Source organism: Columba livia, chromosome 1 (assembly GCF_036013475.1).
Source record: "Columba livia isolate bColLiv1 breed racing homer chromosome 1, bColLiv1.pat.W.v2, whole genome shotgun sequence".
NCBI classification, from domain to species: domain Eukaryota; kingdom Metazoa; phylum Chordata; class Aves; order Columbiformes; family Columbidae; genus Columba; species Columba livia.
This window is the reverse complement of record NC_088602.1, coordinates 1,293,636-1,316,193: the sequence shown is the minus strand read 5'-3', so window position 1 is coordinate 1,316,193 and position 22,558 is coordinate 1,293,636. Positions and strand designations below refer to the sequence as shown.

Genomic DNA, 22,558 nt, shown 5'->3' with positions numbered 1-22,558 from the left:
AACGCTGCCCTACCCGGGAAATCAAAGATTGGGTTTGTATAGGTCTAATTTTGCTTGAGTCTTTCATGATTTTTATCTGATCTCGGGACAACACGTACACATACTCCTTTTAACTCTTCAAGAAAACGCTGCGGACCTTCACCCTCATCCGAGTCATCAGATGACGCGGACTTGAACAGTGCTAGAGAATCTTTCAGTAGTGCTTTGCTCCGTAGTAACATCCTGTGTAAAGTCAATTCCAGAAGGCTAACACCCTGCTTCTTCAGAAGCAATTTCCATGTGGATAATACAATATCCTCTTCTTCAGATAAGTTCCACCCCTCCTGTTCCCGGTAACTCATCAACTCTTGGCGTGGTGTCTTTTCAAGGATCCGGATCTTCGGCAGCTCCCCCCTGCTGCTCTATCAGCTGTACCGGGCTCTGTTTCCACAGCCCATCTTCGGCTGTCACAGCTTCACCGCTGTCTCTTCTTCATGCGAGATCCTCTTCATACAGGATCATATCAGGGTCACCATATGTTGCGGTTGAGATGGACAAACAACATAGACCAAGTTCTTCCAGGATGAAAGTAGTAGATGCCATTTATTGCCACAAGTGCATTTTTATACAGTTTTACCAGTTCATGTGTCTCTTCACTATTGGTTACAAGTTAAAGTGGTCACATTTCATTGGGTAGTTTTGTTATCATCAACCTTACTCTTTTACTCTCTTCTCTCTCACGGGTACATCCTTAACATCTCCGGATACTCCTTTGCTCCCACCTTTCTCATGGGTAGGCATGAATATCTTCAAGGCTAATCTCTGTTCCCACACCCTCCATCAGGGAATCCAAGGACCCACCGTAGTCCCCCACAGCTGCCCTGAGGCTGGACCCCAGGGTCTGGACCTCCAGGGATGGCCCATCAAGTGCGGGAGCTCCCACCAGCACTGTCTGTTGGAAAATACAAGTTTTGTCCAGTCTGCCTCTTTCCTCTTCTCATCTCCACCTTCCCTCAGTGTCTTTTATTTCTGCCTTGCCGGCTTCTGTGCTTCGTTGGCCTGATGTCTGACTCTCTTTGGACTCCTGTTTTGCACAGGAGCTGCAGATTTTGCCATCTAACATTCCTTGGAAAAAGCAAAGGACAAGTTTGGCAGCCAACCCCCGCATTGCTATGTTCTGCACCCCTGAGCAGGAAACACAGGCAGAAGCACACAACTCTGAATGTCATGGAGGAAGGCACATCTTGGGACCATGTATTCCAAGGCCTGCTCAAGAAGGTTGCCCTGGATTACGTTGCTGAGTTGAATTTTTCCCGTCTCCAAGGCGGAGTGGGTGGCAGGTGGCCGGGCTGCCCTCCTGGAGCAGGTGCCTGGGGGTGGCTGTGAACTTCCCCTGGGAAACTGACCTGCCTGCAGGGCCAGCGAGGCCCGAAGCACACGGCCGTGACGCTGGGCGGCCGGCTAAGGGCAGCCTGCAAGGAAGGGGGTCTGGGGAAGGTGCTGCCAACCCTCCGGGAGAGGACAAACCTCTGGGCCTGGCCCCTGATGCTGCCCCTCGAGAAAGGGAGAAGAAGAGGAGGAAGCCAACAAACAAGTGTGGAATCTTCCAGTGCAGAAATTAAGGGCAACTTTATGGTGTCTGTGCAGAGGGATCATGGCCAGCACTCCGGGACCGTGCACGGCTGGTCCCACGGCGTCGTCGGGGCCGGCTGTAAGGATTTTGTGCCCGACGCTGCAAGCGGGAGCGGCCTCGTGTTCGCACAGGCCCAGGGGACTGGGAGCGTTGGCCACTCTCCTGCTCTGTGGAGCTACTGGAAGACCCCGAAGCCTCCTGGCTGTCAGTGCTGGGGCTGCTGGTTTCCACTTCCACGGAGCTCTGGGATGGCCCCAATGCCTCCTGGCTAGCAGTGCTGGGGCTGCTGGTCTCAGGTACCAGGGAGGCAGATGGCCTCTGCACTTCCTGGCTGGGGGTGCTGCTCTGAGCACTCGGGGATGGCCCACGGCTGGTCCCACGGTGTCTTCTGGGCCGGCTGTACGGATTTTGTGCCCGACGCTGCAAGCGGGAGCGGCCTCGTGTTCGCACAGGCCCAGGGGACTGGGAGCGTTGGCCACTCTCCTGCTCTGTGGAGCTACTGGAAGACCCGGAAGACTCCTGGCTGTCAGTGCTGGGGCTGCTGGTCTCAGGTACCAGGGGGGCAGATGGCCTCTGCACTTCCTGGCTGGGGGTGCTGTTCTGAGCACTTGGGGATGGCCCACGGCTGGTCCCACGGTGACATCTGGGCCGGCTGTAAGGATTTTGTGCCCGACGCTGCAAGCGGGAGCGGCCTCGTGTTCGCACAGGCCCCGGGGAGCTGGAGCGTCCGTTGCTCCCAAGCTCTGGGCAGGTGCCGGCAGACCCCAACGGCAGCTGGCTGGTGGGGCTGGGGCTGCCATTTTCCAGTTCCACCGACCTCGGGGAAGGCCCTGCTGCCTCTTGGCTGGTGGTGCCGGGGCTGCTGGTCTCAGGTACCAAGGAGACGGATGGCCCCTGCACCTCGTGGCTGGGGGTGCTGCTCTCAGCACGCGGGGATGGCCCACGGCTGGTCCCACGGCGACGTCTGGGCCGGCTGTATGGATTTTGTGCCTGACGTTGCAAGCGGGAGCGGCCTTGTGTTCGCACGGGCCCAATGGATCTGGAACGTCCTCCGTTCTCAAGCTCTGGGGAACCGTGGGAAGACCTTGATGGCAGCTGGTTGGCGGTGCTGGGACTGCCATTTTCCAGTTCCACGGAGCTGTGGGATGGCCCCAGTTCCACCTGGATGGCTGTGCTGGGGCTGCCGGTGTCTAGTCCCAAGGAGCCATCAGTTGGCTCCGATGCTGCCTGGCTGTCCGGGCTGGGGCCGCTGGTCTCCAGTGCTGGGGCTCCAGAGGAGAGTCCCGATGCTTCCTGGCTGCCTGTGCTGGGGCTGCTGGTCTCCAGTGCCAGGGAGCTGTGGGATGGGCCTGGTCCTGCCTGGCTGGTGGTGCTGAGGCTGCCGGTCTCTGGTGCTGGAGATCCAAGAGACGGCCCTGGTGCTGCCTGGCTGGCAGTGCTGGGGCCAGCGAGCTCTGAGCTGGCACTGGAGGCTGAAAGGGGAAGAAGGAAGGTCAAGGGCACGGCCCCCCAGCCCTGGGGCAGGATCGGCCGGAGCGGAGCCCCAGCTCTCCTGGAGCAGAGAGGCTCTGCCTAGCCCAGCCGGTGCCCCACTGCCAGGCTCTGCACAACCCCAGCCCCGGGGCACCCGTGTGCCTCTCACCAGTGCCCAGGCCAGCACAGCTGTCACACTCCCAGAGGGCCCCGCTGGTCCTCAAGCCACAGCAGCCTCTGTGGGTGCCCTCGGCAGCGCAGGAGCGGCACAGGAGCAGTTGCCAGGGCCTGGGGAAGCAAAGGGGTTCATGGCTCTGTAGACAAAGTGACCGCAGCACAGGCTTGTCCAACAGAGCTCTTGTTCGCAGTCCTTCTGCTTTGAGCCCTTGGCGAGACAGAGATCCCACGCAGAGCCCCAGGGTGCAGCTTGGGCAACTTACCCCCGTTCCTCTCTGTGCTCCCTGCCTTGGGGACAAAGGCACTCCCTGGCATCGCAGCGGCTGTGCCTGTCACCGAGGTCGGCATATGCATTGTTGTTCTCCCACAATGGCATTCTGATGGAGAAAGTAAAATGGATGAGCCCCTGCTGGCCCTGTGTAAGGCAGGTGCAGGACGTCCCTGCTCTTCTTTTCCCCCTGTCCTGTTGCCAGTTCCTCCATGAGGCTGAAGCCCCGACCCACAGGACAGCAGAGGGCCAGGACTGCTGGGGCAGTCCCTCCATGGCACGGCTTGCACCCTCCTGTCCTGTGAGCCAGGCAGAAGGACACCGACCTGAGGGGGACTCGGATCCCCAGGCTGAACATTTCTGGGACAAAACGATCCTTATCTCGACAGAGAGGGCACTGGAAACAAGAAATGCCAGCGCCCGTAGCCTGTCCCTGCAGGAGAAACACAAGGGGAGTGAGTGAGGCCCTGGTGCTGCTGAGCCCTGCGGTGCCCCGGGGCCGAGGGAACGGCTCCCACCTGGATGCAGCCCCTGTGGAACCAGGCGTGTTGGCACTCCGGGCACACCATGGTGCCGTAGGACGTTGTGTCCTCCACAGGCTCCAGGCAGATGAGGCAGGTGGTGTTCTCTGGAGCTGCCTGCAGTTCCTGCTGGGGACGGTGCTCCCAGCAGTAGGACCTGGGGGCAGGAGGAAAGGGAAGGGCGAGGTGAGAAGTGCAGGGTCCTTCCCCGAGGCTGGTGAGGAGGGCACAGGAGGTACCTGTACTGAGGAAAGAACTGGGTGACGCATTCACCCTCCAAGGCACAGGGGAAATGGAAGCTGCGGTTGCAGCCTCTCTCCTGGCAGGTGATGGTGGCCCCGCTCTCGCTGCAGACGAAGCAGTCCTGAAAGGGCAGAGCAGCCCCTGTCAGCTGCAGCCTCAGGGTGCCACCGCCAGCCCCGCAGCTCCCGACAGGGCCCAGGACGTGGCCGCTGCTTGTCACACCCCGCAGCTCTGCCTGGCAGACGTGGCTCCTGTGCTGGAGTCTCTGCGAAGCTGCTGGGACTGTTGTCCCAGAGCTGGTGGGAAGGTGTGGCAGATGTCCCCACACCACACCCGAAAAGCACCAGGAACTTCTAGACCGATGGATGACTATGGTTATGCACACACCCCTTGGTCGAGAGACAGCACCCTTGACCAAGGAAAAATGCTTTGGTTGAGAGAAGTTTCTGGATCCCTGCCATAAATGACCACAACTCAGATTCAGCTTAGGGAACCCCCTGGCTTCCCCCTTTAAGTTGGTGTTCTCAGAGCAGCAGCTCTGCAGTTGAAGACTCTCCTCCTTAGACTGGGACACCATGTAAGGAAGATTCCTTTAGGAATGAGACCCCTCACTGGCAAGCGATCTTCTGGGTTCCCTTGACAGTTCTCTCATATGAGTGGAAAGATTCACATAACTCTGTCAGACTGGTGAATAGTTTTGGCTAAGCCCTGTTTCTCATTGGTTTCTGCTAAACAGTTCTGGTTGGAATATAGACTGTTTGGAGCTGATCACCTATCTAAATTATTTTTTGGGGTGCCTCCATGACAGAAGGGCTGGGATTTACTTCTGAGGGTCTGGGGCAGGCTCCTGCAAACCTCTCCTGGCACAAATCTCCCTGTTCCTGTCAGGTCCTCACCTTCTGTGCTGCCTGCTCCACTATATGGCGAATGTCCTCAGGGAGAAATCCCATGAGTCCATTATTGTTGGGCTGACGCTGAAAAAGCTCGTTGGCAAACAACTGCAGAAGAGCAAAGACGAGGAGCTGATGAGGAGAGTGTGTCTGGAACTGCCCGGAGGGAGCAGCTGGAGGGAGCCCCAGAATAACTCACCAGGCAATACAAATGGGCACAGAGCCCTTGTGCCTCCAGGAGGAGCCCACAGAGGTTCGGGTCAGCGTCTGCCCGGCGACATAGCAGGCAGGCTGCAGGGGAGAGAGCAAATGCCACAGGCATGGGCACCTCTGCGTCCCTGAGGGGTTGTCCCCAAGGGGCTGCTCTGTCCCTGCCTGGCTGATGGGCAGGGCTGGAGGCCATGGGGACCGAGGGGTCATTGTGGGCACTGGGGTCCCAGCAGGTCCCAGCCCAACCTGGGCCCCACTTGCTGAGGAGAGGAGGCACCCTGGCCCAGAGAGGCTCAGAGTTCCTGCCCCCTGCCACCGCTCTCGGCCCCGCACCGGCTGCCCCGACAGCCCCTGTGCCGGGCTGCGGGAGGGATGCTTTGCTCTCACCCCGCTCCATCGAGTCAGGGAAGTTTCTTCTTCCTTGCTGATAAGCCACTACGGCAACAGTGGGTGTTTGGAGAGTCTCTGTCCCAGCAGCGCTGAGCTGTCTCCTCCAAATGCTCCTCTGCTACCTCTGCGGGAGAAGCCAGGCACGGGTGGGCTTGCAGCACAGCCCAGAGCCCCGAGGTGTGGGGCCCCCTCCTGCCTCGGCACCCCGGCCCTGCCCTGCCCTCTCCTCACCTCGCCAGTTCGCACTGACACGCGGCCTGAGCCCAGCGCTCCTTTTTATGGGCTTGGGCCCGCGGGTCACAGTGGCCACTGTGACACCAGCACTGCTGTCCTGCCTGCACACGAATACGGGCGGGGTCGCCCTTGGCCACATGTCACCCACTCTGAGACGGCCACCGCCTCACAGAGGTGGGTGTGAAGGGCCGAGCTGGAGCCCGAGCCCTTGGCACCCACATAACCGGGGTGGCTGCTCCCGCGGCAAGTGCACCTGCCACCCACTGTGCCTTGGAGATAAAAAACATCCAACTCGGCAACCTAATCCAGGGCAACCTTCTTGAGCGCGCCCTTGGAATAAATGGTCCCAAAACGTGCCTTGCTCCATGACATTCAGAGCGGTTTGCCTGTGTTTCCTGCTCAGGGGTGCAGAATACAGCAATAGGGGGGTTGGCTGCCAGACTTGTCCTTTGCTTTTTCCAAGGAATGTTTGACGGCAAAATCCGCAGCTCCTGTGCAAAACAGGAGTCCAAAGAGAGTCAGACATCAGGCCGAGGAAGCACAGCAGCTGGAGAGGGAGAAATCAAAGACATTGAGGGAAGGTGGAAAGGAGAAGGTGATAAGCGGAACAAAATTCTTTTAGAAACCCTTAGGCCTAATGTAACCACACTAAGCCTAATGTAACAAGACTAGGCATAATGTAACAGGAACTTCATAGAGGAACAATAGCTATCTAGAGACTGGAAATGAGGCAAACCAGGATGTCCTTGGTTTGCAAGCTGGGAAAGTCGAATGTTTCACTTATTGAAGAAAGAGCTCCGTGACCTTTGCTGTATAGTAGTACAAAACGACAATACACTTACACTGAAGAAATTAGGTCAAAAAATACGGCACAGGGTAAGGGACACCAGGCTGCAAAGACTACTGGGGGCAACTAGAAACCTTCAGTAAAGACCCACAAATACGAAAGATGGATTTAAGGGAGGGAATATGTAAATAGTTCATGCTTAGTGTATGAACTAAGCAGTAGAAACCAATGAATGTGCAATTGGTATGTGCAATAAATACCAAGAAGTGTCAGGCATGTACACATTCGATTAGAAGAACAATCCTCCGAGCATCCGGCACACTGCAATAAAAATGCCTGCTTTTTAGCACTTTCAAAACAATGCTCGGTAGTCTTTTTGCCGACTTTTTGGTATCCAACAGGAAAGTGACAGACTGGACAAAACTCGCCTTTTCCAACAGACAGTGCTGGTGGGAGGTCCTGCACTTGATGGGCCATCCCTGGAGGTCCAGACCCTGGGGTCCAGCCTCGGGGCAGCTCAGCCTTTACCGTGGCGGAGCTTCCTGGGGGCTCTGGCCCATGTCAGCAAGTGGCCACCACCCCAGGGTCTGCCCAGAGGAGAGAGCTGGTACCTAAGAGAAAAGGTAGAAAAAAGGTTACACAGCTGGTAGGTCACAAGAATGGTGTTTATTGTTAAGACAAGCAGTGAAGAGCTGAAGGGAAACACACTTACTCTGAGTAGATAAGAAAAAAGACCAACTAGTGTAGGAACTGGTTCAGCATGACCACGAGGTTCCAAGTAGAGTAACAAAAGAACTGTGCATGCCCAGGACTTGAGTTCATTGAAAGGACAATGTGATGAAGACTCCTTACTTCCTCCCATAACCCTCGAAAGACCACCAACTCACTGCTCTGTGCAGGTGCTAGAGACATCTGCATATGGTTAGTGTTTCCAAGAAATGTAATACATATGTAAAGCACTTCCCAGATATGTAATGAATATGTTTGATCTGTGCGAGGGTGAAAAATCATGGACTCCACACAATCCAATATGAATTGAAGCGAAGCCATTTATTACAGAAACAAGCCTCCTTATATAAGCAGTTCTTTCCTGATCACACGTCCACGCTCCACTCGTGCATTAGCTGATTGGTTATTGTCCGTGTTCCCGAGCTGTCCACGCGCCCGAGTCTCACTGCTAATAGGTCTGTTGATTCACATCGTATTTTCAGCTTTCCAAGGTGGCCTTGAAATTCTTTTGGGCTTGACTAGTTTAACAACAAATCTCCATCTAATAGAAACCCATCCACGCGTTAACTTCAAGAAAATCCCTCAAATCTCCCACAGCTCCCCCTTTTTGTTCTTGAACCAGCCAGGCCTTGTTTACAACACGCTGAATCATCTTTGAAATACACTGCAACATACAATCACATCATTAACAACATAATTACAATTACATATAATGCAGTTGAGCCTTACCTAATAAGATCAAACAACTACCCACCTATTCCCAGGCTTTTAAACCATTTGTCAAACCCTAATTCTACTATGACAATCTTAGTAATGTGCTGGTTTAGTTTGTCTAAAATACTATGAATAGATTCCGAAGGATCAGACAAGTGAATACAACACATTCTCTCAAATTCTTCACAGCCATGACCTAGTGTTAAAAGTAAGAGATCTATAACTGCGTGATTTTGTAGAGTAGTATGCCTAATAGCATCACCTGCTACTATTAACTGAGTTAGCATCTCAGAAGTTAGATTAGCCTGTTTAAAAGACCAATAGCTTAACTTTGATGTGTCTCCTAAAGCCTGACCAGCTGCTACACAAGGGAGAAGGAGTGCAGTACATACTATGGTAGGAACGTCCCATAATTTTACCTCATTTTTGCATTGACTATCTCAGTGTAATATCACCCTTTTGGCTCTCCTGATGTTTGCTCAAATTGCCATTCTCCACAGAAGGTACACCACCTGCTTGCTAACAGGCTTCTAGACCACCAGGTCTGTGAGCATCTATAACACTGAATTAGGATCCACGGTTTACAGCTGAAACAGTCCTCACAACTTCTCTCCCTCCTGTCCATCTGCATCCGTTGAATCTTTGTTGTCTTTATTCAGCCATGGCTTGACCCGTTTCACAGGAATCCACTTCGATCCTTGGCCTGTAATGACACGAGCATAACCTTTTCCACAAGTTATTCATTGATGTGGCCTTTTCCATTGACCACTAACTAGTGATTTGACCATAAGTAATGTAGGTTCTTTCTGATTTAGCATGGTTTTGGGTCATACTTGCAAAGTGTTTCATCACATACAGTGCTTTTGACAATTGGTTTTGTGGTGTTTCCCCTACTTCTCCCCCTTTTTTTAAAAAAAAAAAAAAACATAAACAAAAACAAACAAACAAACAAGTTCGGAATCAGATACGTGCGTTGGACCTTGACTACGTACTCAAAATCACAAATCAAATTTAGAGGTTCCTCCTTAAACAGCTCTAAGTAATGTAAAGCTGCACCAAGTTCTGCTAATTGGGTTGAACCTTCAGTAATTTTTACAGAATGATGCCAATCGTTATCTTCACGCCAGACCACTACAGCTTTATGAGACTGCCCAGAACCACCAACAAAACTGTGCAAGTATGTAGGATCAGACCAGATACACGTATGGTCTGTGACCTGGTGACAAAGACTTGCAGGTTCTGCATCAATTTACATTTAGGCATGCCAAAAGCTGTGCTGTTAAGAAAACCAGCTAGTGCAATTTACAAGGACATAGATTGTAAATTTAAAAAAAAAATCAGAATTCAGTTTCACAAATGGTACATATATGACAAAAGGATCATGGCCTATTAAGACTTAAATTCATTCCCTGCATTTTCTTGATCACAGTAACACTCGGTATTTCAGTCTGTTAGCATTCTCATCATACTGTCCCACAATAGCCACAGGTTGTTTCTATGTTGTAGCTATAAAAAGACAAATCTGCAAGTCCAATTGAATACAGTTAGATTGTAAGGTTGTCATAAATTTATTCATCCAAGTTTCTAACTCCATTTTGGCTGTCATATTTATTGGGTATTGTTTTCTCTTACCGGACCGAAGTCCTGTTTCAGTTCTATCAGTGTAGTGTTCGCTTTATCAAAACACTGACTGTTAATACTAGTGGAAATACAGCATTCGACTTTTCCTTGGAAGTTTCTCACTTGCAGCAAGCAGATCTGAACCATCCCAGCAGCTTCTTGTGGGACATGCAACTAAACAGAATTCTCAGAAAACGGTATTTGAGCTTACAATTTACTTAACAAATCTTGACCCAAGAGAGGTATCGGGCTTTCTGGCAAATACAAGAAGTCATATGGTAAAACTTTGTTCCAAATTTGGCATTCCATTGGTCTCAAGCAATGGCATTTCTTTCATTCTCTCCCATGACCTCAAAAACTATCACGGTGAATTTACTAAGAAGTCTCTTACAACCAGTTACCACAGAATAAGTCTATTAATAAATTTTTACTTTAATTTCCCATTTTCATTAGAACTACGGATCTGCTAGGGATGCCTTTAAATTTCACCCCCAGGCTTCTCCATTTAGTATTACAGCATCGCTGCAGTGGGGGGAGAGAAACCCCCCCCTTTCACCGCTTTAAAAGCGGGCAGCCAGGTTTTTCCATTTGCTTTTCTTTCTCTTCTTGCTGCAGTTCAGATGTACCAAGGCCACGCAGCCGGTGTAATTGCTGGTATGAAGTAGGAGGCTCTGGCAAACTCCTCAGTTACAATGAGCTGAGTTTATCTTGCAGCTCGACACAGCCTGTGATATTTTGCTTTTTTGTTTTTCCATTTCATTCCAACCATAATACACTTTATATGCAACTCCAAGTAGCTCAGCAATACTTACATTCCTTAGCTTCATTTACCTTTTAAAATTTGTAGATGTCAAAAGCCAGCATATTAAACGTCAATCCATTATTACACTTTCCTAAATCCAAATCAGTTCATATTCTAGCAACTTTTAAATACAACCTCATCCAAGTTCACATCCATCATAGCATTTAGTTTTCTTTCCCATACCTCCAACTAGCACATAAATTCAATGCAAATCAAAGTTCAACAACTTAAATTATTTTCTGGTCTCAAAATTATTAGATAACAATATGAGCAATAACTCTGTTGTATAAGGATGCATCCTAAGGGGGAGCAAGGTGGTATTTTAGCAGTGGAACAGGTTCCCATTTTGTAATTATCACCCCAAACAACATTCTTTTGGTACCAAATACATATATATGCAAACTAAAATACTGAGCTCAGATACGCAAACCAAACACCAAGTTCAAATATGCAGATGGATCACAGTTACACTAATTCAAGATGATATCTCGATTTTAGCATTGCACATTTGGGCCGCTCACTGCTCAGCAGGTGGAGGCACCGCTGGGTCTTCTGACAAAACAGGTCAGTGCGGCTGGAGCCCCATCGGCACCCGCCCCCGCTGCCCTAGCAAGCTGGTCTGGGCAAGGCTTTGATTAGCGTCTCATCTGGGGCGCTGCAACTGCTATCCCAAAAACAGGGTTCTTTACCTACTGTGCACACAAAAGAGCCAAGTTTAGTACACCGAGATGAGACACAGCCTATCACAGAGCTGCACAAGGCTGAATGCCGGAATAAAGCTAGAAAGAAAAATAACAGCTGCTACGCACAAAATCTTATCATCACATTCACGCAGTCTAAGAACTAAATTACTCATGATCTTCGGTATCATCACAAAATGCACATTTTAAGTCCATGGAATCTCATTATTTAGCAGTCTGTGAAATCACCATACCACACAACAAAGACTTACCAGAACTGCAACATGCTTAGACAGATACCCACAAAGAAAACAGGTTAATGAGGAAAGCATCTTGCAGACTTCAGGAAGTTTCCTGTGACCTGTGTGTTACCAGTTAATTCTCTCTCAGCTTGTTGAAGTTCAAACCATCCCACCTGTGAAACTGTCTGTAATGATCTAATGATCTCCTGCAGAGATTTATTTTGTCCTGCTCTTCTCTCCTTAAAACCAACATTAATTGAAACACAGTGTTATACTTCAAGGTTCTATCCTCCAACCACTTTTCCCATTCATCTTACTGACACAGCAGCTACCATCAGTCATAACATTTCACAAGATCTTACTTCCTCATATTTCCAAGTGCTTTCCCATGTTTTAAAACACCTAGCAATACCGCTTTCTTAGGAACAGGACTGAAGACAGTCGTTTCCAACCCCATTTCACAAGTAAAAACCATGAGAAGAGGGAGGGAGGGGGGAAGCACAGGACTGTTTGCAGCGCGAGTGGGAAAACTGGGGAGAAAGTTTTGCGGAGTAATTACACCACAAAGAAACAATTCTAACAACAACCAGTAAAACAATTAACTCACATTCCTGACAAGCAGCTTGATTTTCAGAGAGGCAATACACAGAAGCACGTAATATGTCCTGTAACACCCGCAGATAACACGTTGACAGCAAACATTAGCATTCCCTACTGCTAATTTCAACGCCAGTGTGCCCTTAGCTTCTAAGTTTTCAGCCTGCTTATTGATGGCTTCTTGAAGATGGTCAATAAATTGCATGTAATTCTCGTTGGGACCCTGATTAATAGTTGTAAATGATCTGGCTGCTTTGTCAGTTTCTGGCACCTTTATCATAGCTTGATATGCAAGGTCCGTTTACTTCCTCAGGATTTCAGAAACCAATCGTGCCTGTAATTGTGGTGTGCCAATTAGTGTCTCTTCCAAGAGCTGGGGGATGCCTTTCAACAAATCCCCATGTTTCTGTCCTAAATGATCTACAGCTGTTGCATCGCATAGGTCTAATTTTGCTGCCCTGCTAGGGGGAGATGGGACCCGTCCAAGTAGACAAGGCAAAGGAATGTTTGCCAACAGCCACCCGGCCCGTCCCCACCAGCCGGCGTGTCCCACCGTGTCTCGGTGCCCCGAGCCCAGGACTCCATTTGCAGGGGACCCGAGTGGCCAGGGGTGGCGGGCAGGGCCAGGGGCCGCAAGGACACAGCGGTGCTCCCGGTGCCCGCCCCCCCGAGCCGAGCGGGGCGGAGCGGCAGGACTACACCTCCCGTGCTGCACCGGCGGCGGGCGGCCCTCCCGGGCTGACGCTGCCGGCGGCTCCCGGCGCCGCCTTTGTCCGTGCGGGGCTGGCGGCGCGGCCCCGGCGCAGGTAGGGGCGGGGGCGGCGGGCCCGCGGCACGGGGATGGGCGCTGCTGGCCCGCGGGGTCCCGGCGGAGGGGACTCGGCCCCGACGGCCTCTCCCGTGCTCTCCCCTCCGCCGGCCGCCCCCCAGCCCTGCCGGACCCCCCCGCACTCCCCTTAGGGCCCGGCTCCCCCCGGCGCTCCGGCCTTTCCCCGGCTCACCCCGTGGCCCCCGTGCAACGCGGACACGCTGCTCCGTGTCCCAGCCGTCCGGGCCCCCGTGGATCCGGCTCTGGCGGCCCCGGCGCTGGGAAGGGCACTTGTGGAGCACTGGACGAGGATTTGGGTGCTTGGGAGCTTCCAAAACCCCCTTTTTCCCGTGGCTCTTTCTCACCTTTGCCCCAAGCTGGATGGGTCCCTTGGTCGGTCCTTTTCCCAGTACCTGTGAAGGCTCGAGGTGCAGGGAAGGCAGCTGTGGGCAGGTGAGTGAACTTGTGCCCGTGATTTATTCACAGAAATGTTGTGCTTGCAGGGACCATCTGTCCTGGCTGTGCTGGTGCGGCTGGTGACGGGACAGGCATCTCATGTGGAATCCGGAGCATCCCGCCTCCCTCTTCCCGGATCAATACCTGCACGGGCCTCCATCTCCGCACCGAGAGCAGCGACGCACCGGGCTCCAGGCTGCTGCGGCAAGGTGGGGGTCAGGCACGGCCCCGGCTCTGGGGACACCACGGCCTGGGATTGCTGTGGTTGGTTCCATGGTGCAGCAGCGGCAAAACACCCGTGGGACCCGCTGTGTTGGGAGTCCGGTTGGTACAGGAGGTGTGGAGAGAAGTGTTTTGAGACCCGGTGCGGTGCAGGGTGCTCCCGTTCCTGCCCGCTGAGCCGCACCACGGGCAGGGGCAGGCAGGAGCGTGCCTGCTGCCAGGCCTCGGGCCAGCCCTTGTGTCACGGTGCTGAGAGGTCAAGGGAGTCAGGAGCTTTGTCCAGAGGCAGCACCTGCTGAGTCACCAGCATGTTCACAGTGGGGAGAAGCCCTTCACCTGCACCGACTGTGGCAAGAGCTTCAGCATCAAGAGGTATCTCATCATCCACCAGCGTATCCACACTGGGGAGAAGCCCTTCAGCCGCACTGAGTGCGGTAAGAGCTTCATCCAGAAGAGCAGCCTGCTTGGGCACCAGAGCATCCACACCGGGGAGAAGGCCTTCACCTGCATCGAGTGCGGTAAGAGCTTCAGCCGGAAGAGAAGCGTGCTTGAGCACCAGAGCATGCACACTGGTGAGAAGCCCTTCACCTGCACTGACTGCGGCAAGAGCTTCAGGAGGAAGGGAGACCTCACCATCCACCAGCGCATCCACACCGGGGAGGAACCCTACAAGTGTTGCAAGTGCGGCAAGACCTTCAAGCAGAAGTGGCACCTGATGAGACACCAGTGTGTGCTGAAGGACCCAGATATTGTGCTGGAGGGTGTCCAGCAGAAGAGGGAGGGTCCTTCCCCAGCAGGGGGGCAGGCAGAGGCCAAGCCCTTCCAGTGCGGTGTCTGCGAGAAGCGGTTTTGCAAGGAGAGGCTCATGCTGGCTCACCAGCGCACCCACGGCACCCCCAGCCTGCAGCCGCCTCCGCAGCCCGGCACCCCCTGAATCTGCTGCTGAGGGGCCAGTGGGGTGGCTATGGGGGGATGTCTTGGTTTTCTTTTGGTCAGAGTTAATATTTTTCGAGTAGCTGGTTTAGTGCTGTGTTTTGGAACTAGAATGAGAAGAATGTATGTAATATACAGATGTTTGTTTGTTTGTTTGACATTTGCAAAAGTGTGTATTTGATGGGGGCACTCCTGCTCACACACCTTTAGCGGGCACTGCTTCAAAAATGCACCCTCTGGAAAGCACTTTGAAGCTCCTGCGATTTCTTCGGCCACAATCAAGCTAGCTATCACTGCTATATCATTTTTGGCTACAGCTCTGGTCATCATATTCTGCCGCAATTGCAGTCTGCCTTGCAATTCTTGCACCAATTGTTGTTGCTGTTGAAGGCTAAATTTAGCATCTTTAGTTCCGTGTTAGGTCTCAAAATGCTGACGTGCATTGCACTCCTTTATCACCAACACTGTCTCATAACACAAAAGACATACTGTTTATTCCCCTTGAAGCACAAACACACATTTGCTTTCGCATCTAACATTAAACTGCCTTCCTTCTGCATCGCTTTTTCTCTTATTGGACATTTTGGGATTGAGAATGTTCTACCAAAGATGGTATGGTGCACCACCAAAGTAAAAGACCAAGATACCCTTTAGGACCAGGTTAAATAACACTCAGGCCCTCTCACACAGGCTCAGCTTTCCTTCAAACCTCCTTCCCCATACGGCAGAGATGGCCGTATCCACGGAAGACAATGTAGAATTCAGGAGTGGGACCCTGGCTGCTGATTAAAAAGTAATATTATCTTTTTACAGGTAGTTTTTAAAAATAAGACTTAATTTCTAAAGTTCATCAATCTGGCTGATTTATTTAAAAATTAAATGTTTGCCCAGTTGAGGGAACGTCTTTCCCGCTACTGCTCCCCCACTCCCTCCGCATAATTCTTGTCTGTCTTTTCTTTCAATGCCCCAAGGCAGTTACTCGTGTCCCCCATCAGTCTCACCTCTTACTCTTCGTACAGTCTCCTGCAGTTGCGGACACAGCCAAGGTTACTGGTGAATTTTGCGTGTCCCGTAAGTGAGAGGAGTGTATTTGCAAAGAGTGGCAGACAGAATAGGTGACCAAAACTGACCGAGTATTCCTTCGCATACACATCATACATCCAATAGAACTGGGAGATCACGAGGGTCTCGCTCTCTTTGACCATGGCTGGAATCTGAAGAGGACCCTGCCTGTCCTACCTGTGATCCAAGGCCCGGTTCCAGACGCTGCATCTCTGAATCCAGTTCTGGTTTGCTGCGGAGTCCAGCCCAGGACATCCGGGTGCTGCCCTGCAGCTGCTGGAGCAACGCCAGCTCCGCCGGGCAACGCTGCCCTACCCGGGAAATCAAAGATTGGGTTTGTATAGGTCTAATTTTGCTTGAGTCTTTCATGATTTTTATCTGATCTCGGGACAACACGTACACATACTCCTTTTCCTTTTAACTCTTGAAGAAAATACTGCGGACCTTCACCCTCATCCGAGTCATCAGATGACACGGACTTGAACAGTGCTAGAGAATCTTTCAGTAGTGCTTTGCTCCGTAGTAACATCCTGTGTAAAGTCAATTCCAGAAGGCTAACACCCTGCTTCTTCAGAAGCAATTTCCATGTGGATAATACAATATCCTCTTCTCCAGATAAGTTTCACCCCTCCTGTTCCCGGTAACTCATCAACTCTTGGCGTGGTGTCTTTTCAAGGATCCGGATCTTCGGCAGCTCCCCCCTGCTGCTCTATCAGCTGTACCGGGCTCCGTCTCCACAGCTCGTCTTCGGCTGTCACAGCTTCACCGCTGTCTCTTCTTCATGCGAGATCCTCTTCATACAGGATCATATCAGGGTCACCATATGTTGCGGTTGAGATGGACAAACAACATAGACCAAGTTCTTCCAGGATGAAAGTAGTAGATGCCATTTATTGCCACAAGTGCATTTTTATACAGTTTTACCAATTCATGTGTCTCTTCACTATTGGTTACAAGTTAAAGTAGTCACATTTAATTGGGTAGTTTTGTTATCATCAACCTTACTCTTTTACTCTCTTCTCTCTCACGGGTACATCCTTAACATCTCCGGATACTCCTTTGCTCCCACCTTTCTCATGGGTAAGCATGAATATCTTCAAGGCTAATCTCTGTTCCCACACCCTCCATCAGGGAATCCAAGGACCCACCGTAGTCCCCCACAGCTGCCCTGAGGCTGGACCCCAGGGTCTGGACCTCCAGGGATGGCCCATCAAGTGTGGGAGCTCCCACCAGCACTGTCTGTTGGAAAATACAAGTTTTGTCCAGTCTGCCTCTTTCCTCTTCTCATCTCCACCTTCCCTCAGTGTCTTTTATTTCTGCCTTGCCGGCTTCTGTGCTTCCTTGGCCTGATGTCTGACTCTCTTTGGACTCCTGTTTTGCACAGGAGCTGCAGATTTTGCCATCTAACATTCCTTGGAAAAAGCAAAGGACAAGTTTGGCAGCCAACCCCCGCATTGCTGTGTTCTGCACCCCTGAGCAGGAAACACAGGCAGAAGCACACAACTCTGAATGTCATGGAGGAAGGCACATCTTGGGACCATGTATTCCAAGGGCCTGCTCAAGAAGGTTGCCCTGGATTACGTTGCTGAGTTGAATTTTTCCCGTCTCCAAGGCGGAGTGGGTGGCAGGTGGCCGGGCTGCCCTCCTGGAGCAGGTGCCTGGGGGTGGCTGTGAACTTCCCCTGGGAAACTGACCTGCCTGCAGGGCCAGCGAGGCCCGAAGCACACGGCCGTGGCGCTGGGCGGCCGGCTAAGGGCAGCCTGCAAGGAAGGGGGTCTGGGGAAGGTGCTGCCAACCCTCCGGGAGAGGACAAACCTCTGGGCCTGGCCCCTGATGCTGCCCCTCGAGAAAGGGAGAAGAAGAGGAGGAAGCCAACAAACAAGTGTGGAATCTTCCAGTGCAGAAATTAAGGGCAACTTTATGGTGTCTGTGCAGAGGGATCATGGCCAGCACTCCGGGACCGTGCACGGCTGGTCCCACGGCGTCGTCGGGGCCGGCTGTAAGGATTTTGTGCCCGACGCTGCAAGCGGGAGCGGCCTCGTGTTCGCACAGGCCCAGGGGACTGGGAGCGTTGGCCACTCTCCTGCTCTGTGGAGCTACTGGAAGACCCCGAAGACTCCTGGCTCTCAATGCTGGGGCTGCTGGTCTCAGGTACCAGGGAGGCAGATGGCCTCTGCACTTCCTGGCTGGGGGTGCTGTTCTGAGCACTCGGGGATGGCCCACGGCTGGTCCCACGGTGACATCTGGGCCGGCTGTAAGGATTTTGTGCCCGACGCTGCAAGCGGGAGCGGCCTCGTGTTCGCACAGGCCCCGGGGGGCTGGAGCGTCCGTTGCTCTCAAGCTCTGGGGAGGTGCCGGCAGACCCCAATGGCAGCTGGCTGGTGGGGCTGGGGCTGCTGGTTTCCTCTGCCAGGGAGCTCTGGGACAGCCCCAGCGCCTCCAGGCTGGCAGGGCTGGGGCTGCTGGACTCAGGTATTGCGGACAGGTGTGATGGCCCCAGAACCACCTGGCCGTGGGTGCTGCTCTCAGCACTTGGTGCTGGTGTGCCGCTCCTCTCACGGTGTCTTCTGGCCCGGCTGTATGGATTTTGGGCCCGATGTTGCAACCGGGAACGGTGTCTTGTTCGCACGGGCCCACTGGATCTGGAACGTTCTCCATTCTCAGGCTCTGGGGAACTGTGGCAAGATCCTGATGGCAGCTGGCTGGTGGGGCTGGGACTGCCATTTTCCAGTTCCACCGACCTCGGGGAAGGCCCTGCTGCCTCTTGGCTGGTGGTGCCGGGGCTGCTGGTCTCAGGTACCAGGGAGACGGATGGCCCCTGCACCTCGTGGCTGGGGGTGCTGCTCTCAGCACGCGGGGATGGCCCACGGCTGGTCCCACGGCGACGTCTGGGCCGGCTGTATGGATTTTGTGCCTGACGTTGCAAGCGGGAGCGGCCTTGTGTTCGCACGGGCCCAATGGATCTGGAACGTCCTCCGTTCTCAAGCTCTGGGGAACCGTGGGAAGACCTTGATGGCAGCTGGTTGGTGGTGCTGGGACTGCCATTTTCCAGTTCCACGGAGCTGTGGGATGGCCCCAGTTCCACCTGGATGGCTGTGCTGGGGCTGCTGGTGTCTAATCCCAAGGAGCCATCAGTTGGCTCCGTTGCTGCCTGGCTGTCCGGGCTGGGGCCGCTGGTCTCCAGTGCTGGGGCTCCAGAGGAGAGTCCCGATGCTTCCTGGCTGCCTGTGCTGGGGCTGCTGGTCTCCAGTGCCAGGGAGCTGTGGGATGGCCCTGGTCCTGCCTGGCTGGTGGTGCTGAGGCTGCCGGTCTCTGGTGCTGGAGATCCAAGAGACGGCCCTGGTGCTGCCTGGCTGGCAGTGCTGGGGCCAGCGAGCTCTGAGCTGGCACTGGAGGCTGAAAGGGGAAGAAGGAAGGTCAAGGGCACGGCCCCCCAGCCCTGGGCAGGATCGGCCGGAGCGGAGCCCCAGCTCTCCTGGAGCAGAGAGGCTCTGCCTAGCCCAGCCGGTGCCCCACTGCCAGGCTCTGCCCAACCCCAGCCCCGGGGCACCCGTGTGCCTCTCACCAGTGCCCAGGCCAGCACAGCTGTCACACTCCCAGAGGGCCCCGCTGGTCCTCAAGCCACAGCAGCCTCTGTGGGTGCCCTCGGCAGCGCAGGAGCGGCACAGGAGCAGTTGCCAGGGCCTGGGGAAGCAAAGGGGTTCATGGCTCTGTAGACAAAGTGACCGCAGCACAGGCTTGTCCAACAGAGCTCTTGTTCGCAGTCCTTCTGCTTTGAGCCCTTGGCGAGACAGAGATCCCACGCAGAGCCCCAGAGTGCAGCTTGGGCAACTTACCCCCGTTCCTCTCTGTGCTCCCTGCCTTGGGGACAAAGGCACTCCCTGGCATCGCAGCGGCTGTGCCTGTCACCGAGGTCGGCATATGCATTGTTGTTCTCCCACAACGGCATTCTGATGGAGAAAGTAAAATGGATGAGCCCCTGCTGGCCCTGTGTAAGGCAGGTGCAGGACGTCCCTGCTCTTCTTTTCCCCCTGTCCTGTTGCCAGTTCCTCCATGAGGCTGAAGCCCCGACCCACAGGACAGCAGAGGGCCAGGACTGCTGGGGCAGTCCCTCCATGGCACGGCTTGCACCCTCCTGTCCTGTGAGCCAGGCAGAAGGACACCGACCTGAGGGGGACTCGGATCCCCAGGCTGAACATTTCTGGGACAAAACGATCCTTATCTCGACAGAGAGGGCACTGGAAACAAGAAATGCCAGCGCCCGTAGCCTGTCCCTGCAGGAGAAACACAAGGGGAGTGAGTGAGGCCCTGGTGCTGCTGAGCCCTGCGGTGCCCCGGGGCCGAGGGAACGGCTCCCACCTGGATGCAGCCCCTGTGGAACCAGGCGTGTTGGCACTCCGGGCACACCATGGTGCCGTAGGACGTTCTGTCCTCCACAGGCTCCAGGCAGATGAGGCAGGTGGTGTTCTCTGGAGCTGCCTGCAGTTCCTGCTGGGGACGGTGCTCCCAGCAGTAGGACCTGGGGGCAGGAGGAAAGGGAAGGGCGAGGTGAGAAGTGCAGGGTCCTTCCCCGAGGCTGGTGAGGAGGGCACAGGAGGTACCTGTACTGAGGAAAGAACTGGGTGACGCATTCACCCTCCAAGGCACAGGGGAAATGGAAGCTGCGGTTGCAGCCTCTCTCCTGGCAGGTGATGGTGGCCCCGCTCTCGCTGCAGACGAAGCAGTCCTGAAAGGGCAGAGCAGCCCCTGTCAGCTGCAGCCTCAGGGTGCCACCGCCAGCCCCGCAGCTCCCGACAGGGCCCAGGACGTGGCCGCTGCTTGTCACACCCCGCAGCTCTGCCTGGCAGACGTGGCTCCTGTGCTGGAGTCTCTGCGAAGCTGCTGGGACTGTTGTCCCAGAGCTGGTGGGAAGGTGTGGCAGATGTCCCCACACCACACCCGAAAAGCACCAGGAACTTCTAGACCGATGGATGACTATGGTTATGCACACACCCCTTGGTCGAGAGACAGCACCCTTGACCAAGGAAAAATGCTTTGGTTGAGAGAAGTTTCTGGATCCCTGCCATAAATGACCACAACTCAGATTCAGCTTAGGGAACCCCCTGGCTTCCCCCTTTAAGTTGGTGTTCTCAGAGCAGCAGCTCTGCAGTTGAAGACTCTCCTCCTTAGACTGGGACACCATGTAAGGAAGATTCCTTTAGGAATGAGACCCCTCACTGGCAAGCGATCTTCTGGGTTCCCTTGACAGTTCTCTCATATGAGTGGAAAGATTCACATAACTCTGTCAGAGTGGTGAATAGTTTTGGCTAAGCCCTGTTTCTCATTGGTTTCTGCTAAACAGTTCTGGTTGGAATATAGACTGTTTGGAGCTGATCACCTATCTAAATTATTTTTTGGGGTGCCTCCATGACAGAAGGGCTGGGATTTACTTCTGAGGGTCTGGGGCAGGCTCCTGCAAACCTCTCCTGGCACAAATCTCCCTGTTCCTGTCAGGTCCTCACCTTCTGTGCTGCCTGCTCCACTATATGGCGAATGTCCTCAGGGAGAAATCCCATGAGTCCATTATCGTTGGGCTGACGCTGAAAAAGCTCGTTGGCAAACAACTGCAGAAGAGCAAAGACGAGGAGCTGATGAGGAGAGTGTGTCTGGAACTGCCCGGAGGGAGCAGCTGGAGGGAGCCCCAGAATAACTCACCAGGCAATACAAATGGGCACAGAGCCCTTGTGCCTCCAGGAGGAGCCCACAGAGGTTCGGGTCAGCGTCTGCCCGGCGACATAGCAGGCAGGCTGCAGGGGAGAGAGCAAATGCCACAGGCATGGGCACCTCTGCGTCCCTGAGGGGTTGTCCCCAAGGGGCTGCTCTGTCCCTGCCTGGCTGATGGGCAGGGCTGGAGGCCATGGGGACCAAGGGGTCATTGTGGGCACTGGGGTCCCAGCAGGTCCCAGCCCAACCTGGGCCCCACTTGCTGAGGAGAGGAGGCACCCTGGCCCAGAGAGGCTCAGAGTTCCTGCCCCCTGCCACCGCTCTCGGCCCCGCACCGGCTGCCCCGACAGCCCCTGTGCCGGGCTGCGGGAGGGATGCTTTGCTCTCACCCCGCTCCATCGAGTCAGGGAAGTTTCTTCTTCCTTGCTGATAAGCCACTACGGCAACAGTGGGTGTTTGGAGAGTCTCTGTCCCAGCAGCGCTGAGCTGTCTCCTCCAAATGCTCCTCTGCTACCTCTGCGGGAGAAGCCAGGCACGGGTGGGCTTGCAGCACAGCCCAGAGCCCCGAGGTGTGGGGCCCCCTCCTGCCTCGGCACCCCGGCCCTGCCCTGCCCTCTCCTCACCTCGCCAGTTCGCACTGACACGCGGCCTGAGCCCAGCGCTCCTTTTTATGGGCTTGGGCCCGCGGGTCACAGTGGCCACTGTGACACCAGCACTGCTGTCCTGCCTGCACACGAATACGGGCGGGGTCGCCCTTGGCCACATGTCACCCACTCTGAGACGGCCACCGCCTCACAGAGGTGGGTGTGAAGGGCCGAGCTGGAGCCCGAGCCCTTGGCACCCACATAACCGGGGTGGCTGCTCCCGCGGCAAGTGCACCTGCCACCCACTGTGCCTTGGAGATAAAAAACATCCAACTCGGCAACCTAATCCAGGGCAACCTTCTTGAGCGCGCCCTTGGAATAAATGGTCCCAAAACGTGCCTTGCTCCATGACATTCAGAGCGGTTTGCCTGTGCTTCCTGCTCAGGGGTGCAGAATACAGCAATAGGGGGGTTGGCTGCCAGACTTGTCCTTTGCTTTTTCCAAGGAATGTTTGATGGCAAAATCCGCAGCTCCTGTGCAAAACAGGAGTCCAAAGAGAGTCAGACATCAGGCCGAGGAAGCACAGCAGCTGGAGAGGGAG

The 22,558-nt window shown here is 54.2% G+C and overlaps 3 protein-coding genes and 1 long non-coding RNA gene across 6 annotated transcripts in view; 1 reads left to right on the top strand and 3 right to left on the bottom strand.

Moving 5' to 3' along the window:
• Window positions 1–22,558, bottom strand: part of LOC106145972 (zinc finger protein 585A) — a 69,231-nt gene that overhangs the window by 22,569 nt on the left and 24,104 nt on the right. The window lies entirely within an intron of this gene.
• Window positions 1–22,558, bottom strand: part of LOC110355413 (gastrula zinc finger protein XlCGF57.1-like) — a 99,570-nt gene that overhangs the window by 58,687 nt on the left and 18,325 nt on the right. The window lies entirely within an intron of this gene.
• LOC102097218 (uncharacterized) overlaps window positions 1–22,558 on the top strand; it is a 44,287-nt gene that overhangs the window by 10,372 nt on the left and 11,357 nt on the right. The window contains exons 7-10 of the mRNA XM_065049554.1: window positions 369–517; window positions 13,501–13,662; window positions 13,927–14,605; window positions 16,347–16,495. Coding sequence (XP_064905626.1) covers window positions 369–517; window positions 13,501–13,662; window positions 13,927–14,605; window positions 16,347–16,495 — 1,139 coding nt within the window. The remainder of the gene's footprint in view (window positions 1–368; window positions 518–13,500; window positions 13,663–13,926; window positions 14,606–16,346; window positions 16,496–22,558) is intronic.
• On the bottom strand, window positions 18,938–19,683 carry LOC135578297 (uncharacterized). The gene is made up of 3 exons (XR_010469778.1): window positions 19,507–19,683; window positions 19,236–19,354; window positions 18,938–19,066 (listed from the first exon to the last, which is right to left on the bottom strand). It is a non-coding gene; the product is annotated as an uncharacterized LOC135578297 (long non-coding RNA).